This window comes from Mus pahari, chromosome 2, assembly GCF_900095145.1.
Source record: "Mus pahari chromosome 2, PAHARI_EIJ_v1.1, whole genome shotgun sequence".
NCBI classification, from domain to species: Eukaryota; Metazoa; Chordata; class Mammalia; order Rodentia; family Muridae; genus Mus; species Mus pahari.
This window is the reverse complement of record NC_034591.1, coordinates 138,655,149-138,665,549: the sequence shown is the minus strand read 5'-3', so window position 1 is coordinate 138,665,549 and position 10,401 is coordinate 138,655,149. Positions and strand designations below refer to the sequence as shown.

The 10,401-nt window shown below is 37.9% G+C and overlaps 1 protein-coding gene across 3 annotated transcripts in view; it reads right to left on the bottom strand.

Moving 5' to 3' along the window:
* Positions 1-8,800, bottom strand: part of LOC110316654 (C-type lectin domain family 4 member A) — a 64,274-nt gene extending 55,474 nt beyond the window's left edge. For 2 of the 3 annotated variants that reach the window (XM_021191082.1, XM_021191083.1), the window contains exons 1-3: positions 8,719-8,800; positions 7,207-7,323; positions 4,265-4,366 (exon numbers count right to left, since the gene is read on the bottom strand). In XM_021191082.1, coding sequence (XP_021046741.1) covers positions 4,265-4,366; positions 7,207-7,323; positions 8,719-8,800 — 301 coding nt within the window. Of the gene's footprint in view, positions 1-4,257; positions 4,367-7,206; positions 7,324-8,718 lie in introns of all 3 variants that reach the window. The other variant, XM_021191081.1, reaches the window with a different exon arrangement.
* Between the last annotated feature and the right edge of the window lie 1,601 nt (positions 8,801-10,401).

The following is a 10,401-nucleotide window of genomic DNA, read 5'->3' as shown; positions in this document are numbered from 1 at the left end:
GAGGGAGGGAGGGAGGGACGGAGGGAGGGACGGAGGGAGGGACGGAGGGAGGGAGGGAGAGAGGAGACAATCTGTCATGACCTTTATACTGACTATAATAAATAAAATAATTGTAAAAGACATAAAAAATTAAACAAAGAATTGAGAAACACATTGTAGCATATATACAGAGATATCTTCACCTACACACACACATATATATCCCTATGTGTTTAAATGGAAACCAAGAATATCAGCGAGATGGAAAAACATCAGACAATGGGAGGAGATGGAAGAATGAATGGCCAAAGCATGCAAGGTTAAGTGAGTTACTAAGAAATTATGCTTTCAGTGATAAACATAAGCAAGGCTAAGACAACTAATATTATATACTACTATGAAGAACTTGAATATATACAGACAGATACATTATTTCATCTCTTGGAAAACTTAACCCAATATCCCACCATAGTATGGGTTATATATGGCAACATTCTTCCAAAAATTATACTGTGGAAAAATGAGAAAAAATCAGGGTTTTTTATTTTACGTTTAATTAAAGCATAATTATATCAGTTTTTCACCTTCTCTTTCTTCCAATCCCTACTGTGTTCCCTCTTCTCTCTAAAATTCATGAGCTACTTTTATTGTTATAAGACCTACAGACAATGAAGAACTGCCAAAAGGGAAAGTTTATCTTTTTCAAGAATGAGTCTCCTAAAAGCTTATCTAATACCCATGGTTAACCTTTAAAAAACAAAAAGATAAAATTTTATCAAACAGATATGGCATGGCAAAATGCAATACAATTATACATAAACACCTAGATCAAGGCTTGTCAAGGCAAGGCAGTAGGATGAATGGGGACCCATGAGCAGAGTAGGCCTGCTTTTTCTGAAAAGAAATAGGGTACCAGTAAATCTGTGAAATAAGGGAGGTGTTGGGACAGAGGAGAGGGGAAGGTGAGGAGGCTCCAGTTGGGCTGCAGTTTTCTGTGAGAGAATAAATATTTTCTAAAGAAATAAGAGATCGAGATGATAAAAAGAAGCCTACCTGAAGTAAACCATCAGGTAAGGTCAACAGTCTATAATAGTTTTATAATTTAGACCCTGTGCATGGTGTGATTAGACTAGCATTTCACACCTGTCATCTACCTCCTCAAAAATAACGTCCCAAATTTTAATAGAGGAATATCCTATAATATACTAGATTGGTCATCCTGCTAATCAGCATTATTTAAAACAAGGATCTTCTGAAAACATATCCCAGCCAAGAAAAGTCATTCAATGTGATGTGCCAGAAGAAAGCCTAGTAATCGTGAACTTCAATCAGTGTTGACCTCAGTATTCACTCCCTAGTCGTATCAAAAGCATTTGTTTATATAGAATGTTCATAAAGGGAACAATGTATGTGTATGTGGGTTTATAATGGTATTAAACATCGTCATGTGAAATCTTCTGTAAATTTAAAAATGTTCTCAAGGAATCTATTAAAGCATTAAATAATTCATATTCATGAGACAGAGCTTCATTTTCTTCAAATTTTATATATGTAAATATACATATGCTATATACATTATATATATATATATAATATATGTATATTATATATATATACATTATGTATATATAAACTGAGACGAGAAACAGCAAGAGTGCAGAGATGGTTCAGAAATAAACAGAAGCTAAAGAAATATAATAATAGAACCCTTTTCACAAACAAGACTTGTATAGACAAACGGAGGTTTAAATATCAGATTTTCTGGTCAGATGTAAATACATGTGTGGACTCCATTTATCAATACATTCTACCTCGCAATCTATTACGAATATCATACACTTCAGGCAGACATCCCCTACTCAAGTGCAAGCCCTGCCAGACCAAAGAACAGGTAGGCAGCCTGACTGTAGAACATTATCACTCCCTCAGTTCCAACAGACAAATCCCATCATACCCCTACCACCTTCATAACTTCTCCTTGGCCACAACTGAAGTCTCTATCCCCTGGTCAAGTGAAGGCCACACTAGCAAGAACAGTAAACAAACTCAGACTGAACTCACTGCTGAACCAGAGGTCAGTCAGACTGCAGAATGTCAGATAGACTACCTTGTTGTTTAATCTCCTCCACTTTCTTAATGTACCCAGAGACAAGCCCTTCCCTACTCACCAATCTGTCCCAGCTCACAGCAACAAGAGGACCCCTGCTAAACAAGGAGCCAATTCTGCTTTCAGAAGTCCAGCTCCCAACTCAGGCAGAGAACCTCTCTGCTCAACCACAGGTCACACAGACCAGAAAACCAGAGAGTAAACATTACCCAAGGGGAAAAAAGGCACACCAAACAAAATTAAACCCAGAAATCTCCACCTAGACCTATAGCCATCCCAAACCAAGTGCCTGAAGAGCAGGCTAAGAACACAGTCAACAAGACTCAACATAATGTGTCACCGCCAGAGCCCAACTATCCTACTGCATACACTAAATATACAAGCACAGCTAAAGCACAGGAAAAAGACCTTAGAATGAACTTTATAAATATGACAGAGATCCTTAAAAAGGGAATGAATCAAGAAAAACACAAACAAAAATGGAGGAAATTAATAAATCCCTTAAAGAAAACTGAGAAAAAAACAAACTGTTGAAGGAAACAAATAAAACTTTTCAATACCTACAGATGGAAATGGAAGGAATGCATAAAACACAAATTGAGGGAATTCTAGAGATAAAATATCTAGGTAAGCAAACAGGAAATATAGACATGAGCATCAGTAACAGAATATATGAAAACGAAGATAGAATCTCAGGCATTGAAGATATGAGAGAAGAAATAAATACTTCTGCCAAACAAAATATTAACTCCAAAAATTCCTGATGCAAAACATCCAGGAAACTATGAAAAGACCAAACCTAAAAATAGTAGGAATAAAACAAGGGAAAGAATTCCAGCTGAAAGGTTCAGAATATATTTTAAACAAAATTATAGAAGAAAAATGTCCTAATCTAAAGACTGAGATGCTTATATAGGACAAGAAGCCTACAAAATAGATAGATAGATATATAGATAGATAGATAGATAGATAGATAGATAGATAGATAGATAGATAGATAGATAGATAGATAGAATCAGAAAAAAGGAAAAAAAAAACAGGGTATCTAAAAACTCCTGGGAATGGACAACTCTCTATTGCATGGCGGCAGAATCAGAGAAGAAAGTAAAGAAAAACATTAAAGTCTTCCTACAATTCAACAAAAATGAAGGCATAACATACCCAAACATAGGAGACATAATAAAAAAAGCAATAAGAAGAATAAAATTCAAAGCACTATGGCCTTCATAAAGAAACTGAGGAAATCTCAGAGTAGCAACTTAACAGCATATCTGAATGCTCTATAGTAAAAAGAACCAAGCACACCCAAAAGGAAGAGATGTCAGGAAATAATCAAACTGAGGGTTGACATCAACAGACTGGAAACAAAGAGAACAATACAAAGAATCAATGAAACAAAGAGTTGGTTCTTTGAGAATATCAACAAGATGAACAAACCCTTATCCAAACCAACTAAAAGAAGAACAGAGAATTTCCGAATTTAGAAAATTAGAAGTGAAAGGGGAAACACAATAGAGATGTCCAAGATACACCAAGGATATCCATAGAATCAATAGGTCATGCTTTATAAACCTATATTCTAGAAATTTGAAAAATCTAAAAGAAATGGGTAATTTTCACAATATGATACTGCTTACCAAAATTAACAAGATAGAAGAATAATTTAAATAGACCTATAAATGCTAAGTATCTTGGTGTTCTTATGAGACTCCTAACAGTAGAGGGGGTTGTCTCTGACACTTTGCCTGCTCTTGGGGCCATTTTCTTCTGCCTAGATTACTTTGTTCAGCTTTGATATGGGATGTGGTACCGAGATTTAATGCAGCCTGTTATGCCAGGTTCTATAGATACCCCTGGGAGGCCTCCTCTTTTTAGGAGGGAAACAAAGGAGGTGTGGATCTGGGGAAGAAGGGAGGTGGGAGGCAGTGACTAGGAGAAGTGAATGGAGGGGAACCAGTGGTTGAAATGCAATGTATGAGAGAAGAACAAATAAAAAGGAACGGAGGGAAGAATGGAGGAAGTAACAGAGGAGGGAAGGAAGGAAGGGAGAAAGAAGGAGGAGAGAGAGAGAGAGAGAGAGAGAGAGAGAGAGAGAGAGAGAGAGAGAGAGAGAGAGAGATTTATGTGAAACTGTTACTCTACAGCAGCAATCAAACTCTTAGTTATATTACTTCTTACCTTCCATGGGCAAAACACTTTTTGTGCAGTTCAATTCATTGTGAGCTATATTTCTTGCAGCTTTTTTTTCTCCAAGAAGTTGAGAGTACTTTTGAAAATAAACTGGAAGAAAACAGAACCAAAACCACTCATTGTCATGATAGAAGCATGCCTTCCTATTTCTTTATTTACAGGTACAAATATCTACAGCATCCACATTACCTAAGTAGACAGAGCCTGACTACAATTCCCATCACCCTGTAGTCAATGGAATCCTCAGGCTCCTGATTTGAAACCACAGATACTTTCAGAACTCACAGAAACAAGAGTGACTTAAAAGGCGGGATGGGTCTGTTCTCATGGCTCTAAAGGGAGTGAACCATACCCTTCAATGCTGAATGTAAGATGAAAATGCTAATTCTTCAAAGAGATGAAGCAGAGATAGATACTCATATTTAAGGATGTAAACTACCTTTGCATTTGGGAGGAAAAGGAGTTTAGTAATTCTGAGCAGTTATGTGTTATTTTAGAATGTGAAATCAGAAAGAAAAAAAAACACAAGTATCTGTAGGGCATTGCTTTCTTCCTTAAACTTTCTTCATTTTGACTGACTTATTCTTCCATGTTCCACACTCCTGTTCTGTCCTATTAAAACTAGCTGCCCTCCCCCTCTAGAACTGGATTTCCTCACTTTCCTGCCTATGTTGTTGTCCTCTTTATGCCACACTTTTGCTTCCTCCATTTCTCCAACACCAGTTTTGAAATGTATACTCAGTAATATCCCAGGGCACTCATTAGCCATCTTGTTATTGGACATAAGCTCAGTGCTCCTACCCCTTATGTCTTTAGACACTTCCCTGTCTTGGTTTTGCCTCACCTTTTGACAATCTCTTCTTGTCTTTAATAATCTCTTCTCCTCCCATCCACCCCTTCAATTTAACACTTCCTATGTCCCTGTCATTATGCTTCCTTCTCATACAAATTCTTCCTGGGTGAGGTCATACATTGCTATGCGACTGCTTGTCTGCTCCTTGTTTGTGTGAGATTTTATGTTCACTAAATGCCATCATATTAGGTTCAACTCAATGTGTCTAAAACTCAAGTCAATGTCTACCAACTTAAGCCTATGGCTTATATATGCTACACTTCTTTGAATAATTTCATGGTTGCTGAGTTTACATCATCAAACTATTAAAATCACATTTTATTTCTTGAACCTCTTAATCCATACATCTTAATAATCATTAAACATCTATTTTCTTGATCCTATACTCTTTAAATCTCTTAGCTGCCTCATCTCACGTTCTCCTGACACTTAACTCATTATCGGGTTATAAATTATTCTGCTCATTTCTCTTTTTGCCCTAAAGATTCTATTTTCAGATTCCTGTAAAAAGCACTATCCATAACCTAAATGTGGCTATACCAATTCTTTATTTGAAAGGGTACAGTAGTTCTCCATGGCATGGATATTTTGCAAAAAATGACCACAATTTTTAACTTCTGTGTCCACATACCATTGCAATGTGATTTTGTAACTGTCCCAATTTAAATTTTTAAAAAAGTGAAGTTTTCTGCAAGAACTGAACAAGAGAATGTGGAAAATGACCTCTGATCTACTCTTCCAGTTAAATTTTTGAGAGCCTTGGCTCATGGCCACGCTCAGTCTTGGAAATCTTCAAGCTGCCATGTAAATGAGCCCAGGTCCTCCTAAGGACTCATATAAAGGTGAGCCACACTGTTAGTCATTCCAGCTGGCCTCTTCTTCCTCAGAGCCTGAGATGCTTGGACACATAGACATGCCTAAGTTCAGCCTCCTAGGACAAGAGGAGCCACTCAGTAGAGACTAGCCTAAATTGCCAAACCATAGAAGCATGAGATAAATAAATATGTGTATTAGCTTATTACATTGACACTGATTTATTAAGTAGAAAACAATACTTGATTAAAGTACATTCTTTAGTAGAAATAACGGTTTTTCATAAGGGAGCACAACATGTGCTCTGCATCCTGCTTGTATCTACTGAGGGAAATGTCATTTCTTCTTCACTTAGCACTTTGTGCTTCAGCCACTCATGCTTCAGTTTAATCCCTCTATGACATTCTTGGTACCCACAGTTCTACGTTTCACCTCTTTTAGGAAAGCTATCACAACACAATACTTCCCAAACAACATTGCAGACACTAGTTTATTTTCATCAGATATAGTCTGTGGGAAGCGGGTGAGGCCGCGGTCCCATGATTCTCTGCTTATTTACCAAAAACCTAATTATGGACACTTAAGTGATTACATGCTGTCTGCCTGACATATAGCATCATACAGCATGATATTGAGTCACTGGCCTATCAACACCCACCCTGTCTGCGTGCATGGCGCATGTATAGAACGTGCTGAATGCTGATTGGATGAGAGCGATGAGAGACGAGTGCAGAGGGTGGAAGGGGATAAATTGGGCAATCCCAGAATAGAGAGAAGAGCTGAGAAGGGGAAAAGCAGTAGAAGCAGGAGGTGGAGCTGAGGAGAAGCAGGGAAGCTGAGAAGCAGAGGGTGAAGCTGGAGAACTGAGGTGAAGCTCAGAAGCAGAGAGGAAAAAAGCTGAACTGCTGTAGAGAGCTGGGGTGAGCTGTAGAGAGAATTCAGGAAGCTGCAGCAGGAAGCTATGAAGCTGCTCAAACCCTGCCTTGGTGTATGTGTCCTATTTGCCTCACCTCCGCTGGCCAGAGGCTGGGGTTCCCCGACAATAGTCTTTTTACATAACCCAGGCTAGCTCCACACTTACTGTCCTACTATCTGATATTCTGAGTAGCTGGGATAATAAGAGTCTGCCATTGTATTTAACTGACACTGATTCATTGACTTTCCTGTTCCTGGACATCATATTTCCGTTAAATGCCAACTGCTAGAGTGGAACCTCTCTTCATCTAAGGCAGACATGGCCCATCGATGTGTGAGGGATACTTACTGATAAAAGCAACTAAGAATGTGATTGCCAGCAGCAGGAGAAGTACCATCAGGGATGTAAAAAGCAGTGAGGGGGAACCAGGCTTACTTAGATCATGGATAGGTTTCTCTCTAGGAGCTAGAAGGAGAAGCAAATTCATTTCATGAGATACAAGTTACATCTTTGTTTCTTCTTTTCCACCCTCCTCTTCTTCATTTTCCTCCATGACACATAATTACTAATAGCAGAAACATTTAAAACAATAAAAAAATGCACAAACTTAGACTGTTGAAGTAACTTGTATTAATATTTTGAGATCTGAAAAAAATACTTTGAATATGTATGTGTATACTTACATGTACATATTTATACAAATATATGTAAATAAATATTACAAACATATTTTATTTATGTTTTTCATGAAGTGTTTTATTTCTTTGTGTGTGGTTTTTTTGGGTTGGGTTTTTTTTGTTTTGGCTTGTTTGTTCATTTGTTTGTTTGTTTCTGGTGATGAAAGGTATAAGAAGCTAGGGTCTCTCTATGTAGTCTTGGATGGTCTACAACTCATTATGTAGACAAGACTGGCTTCAAATCTCCAGTGATCCTCCTGCCTCTGCTCCCTGAATGCTGGAATTAGATCACATGTGGATCTTTCAGCAAATATATATATATATATATATATATATATATATATATATATATATACATACATATACATATAGATATATAGAGACATATTATATATGTATGTATATAATATATTATGTTTATATATGTATATATAATATATAAACATTATATATAAATATATATATATATTATGTTTCTCACATGATAACACAACATAAACATTGCCACCTGCCCTACAACTTTTCTTTACATCAATATTACAAATATATTTTCAGGTCACTGTATTTTCATGGTGTTCTTTACTGTGGTTGCAGTACTGTATATTTAAATCACTTCCAGACTATCCAAATATTAAAGACAAATATAAAATAAGAGATAAATATTTCTAATCATAGTCCACCTCTTTAGCATAATGTCAGTCTGCTAACCATCCTCAAATGGCTGGAAACTTTAGTGGAGCAACTGCCTATCAAGTGAGAGGTTTTGCTCTGATTTGTAGTATAAAAGAAAAAAAAAAGCTCCAAACACTGAAACAGTTTTCATGAAGTTACAAAATGCTGTCAAGCACAGAGGGAAGAGCTCACTATTAAACAATATGATTTAATTTTCAGAAAAATATATGCATTTATGTTCATGTATATAGAGCAGGAAATACAGCAATATTCAAGGTATAGTTTCTGTAAATAACAACAGCAAAAACCATACCAAGAAAGCTTTTCCTTCCCACTATACAACTCTACAGCTCTTTAAGTCAATTTACAGTTAAACAGCTGAGACTCCAGTAAAATACCAGATGGGAGCACTCAAAGAATCATTCACGAATACCACCTAACTTTGGGAATGACCTTTCCTTTATCCTCCCATCTACATTAAGTACAGACAGGGGTTTCTGTTTTGTTTTACCTGCAGGAGATTCTGAGTAGGTGCGCAAGGAGTTGGATTCATTCTTGAACTTCACTTCTGCGTAAGTGATTTCTGAAGCCATATCAAGAAAAGATCTGCCTCTGTCAGAAAGAGAACCTTGTTCCTTCTCTAAGGTTCTATAGTATATGAGAGCCAATCGCTGTGATAAGTTGTCATATTGCACAATCGTATGAAAGAAGAGGCATGTTGCACTAGAATAAATGAGATGAGAATAAGAAACCAGAGCATAGAATCACTAGGGCGAGATAAGGGAGATGCAAATTCTTAACATATGAAAATGAGAATTGTAGCCCTCAAACCCACTCACCGAGAAATGCAAGTACTACAAAGTGGGAACTCGAAGGCGGAAGGAAAGAAATAGGAAGGAGGGGAAAGAGGAACCATGCTATTAGAGAACCCTGCTTTAAAAAACTCTACAGCACACATAAATTCATGCACTTCTATATGCAATTGTGGTTTCTGGAAAATCAGACAACATAAGCAAACACTTAAGACACAGCAATTATTTTGACTGAACAGGCAAATTTTGATACCACATTGTAGCAGACCATTAGCCCTCACCATTGAGTGGGATCCCACTTTTCTCTCAGCTGCCACCAATGTGGGGAAGGCAAAGCTCGCATCCTGTTTCTTCTGAAGTTGCTCCTCTGAGCACTCTGCCTCCTGCCACAGGTTCATAACTACCTGCATGGGGACGCTCCACTCACTTTGCTACTGGACATACCCAAAGCTCCTGAAACAGCTCTGGATAGTAGCTGTAGGAGGACTCTGTCCTCTCCTGTGCCTCTCTTCCCTTACCCCCTGCCCTCCTCAGCACATGCTTTAAATGTTCACTGCTCTTTTGGGAATAGTTAAGAGAATAAAATGGATCACAGAGTATAAAGGGGGACACTTACTTGAGCTGCTGAAGATGGAATGATTTGAGTCACTCCCACAGACATCTTCCAGCTCATAGCCACATGCTCAACCTTCAGTTCTTCCAAAGACTTCCCTTCTTTGAATCTCCTCTAGCTACTTCCATGTTACACTACACATAGCAAGCAAACAACATGTGCATACATAAGAAACACACATACACACACACAGTTTGTGTTTACTGGTTTTCTTTAGCTTTTATATGCAAACATACTGAAAACCATGGGTTCACACTATTACCCCCATTTTAATATAAAGCCACAGGTTTCATTTTATTTCCCAAATTTAGCATTTCTAATCTACATCTATGAGTAAAAACAAATATATGCTCATTATCACTACCTCAAACTCCCAAGTGACAATCTCTTGGAAGCTACCCATCTCTTTCCCACAATGTTGCTCACACTTCACTTAGAGGCCTGTACTTTCTGGATGGACTCTAAACCTCAGGTCAAGCCTATGTCCCCTAAGCTGAATGTGTTCTTATTCCTGGTGCTGATCTCTGGGGAGACTCTATTCAGCCTCCCTGGGGGTTTAGCATACCATCAAGGTCACCTTGATTGGCAGAAACTCTCATCACCCTGGAAGGTATTGAGTGGTCACATAGAGATATCCCACCAAGCAGACAGCATCCTCACCTCACCATTCTCTGAAAGTGACACCATTTCTGCCTTCTGTGCATAGGCACACTCCTCATCCAGTTTGACTGCTAGCACCCAATGCCAGGTCATCCACAACCAGGCATGG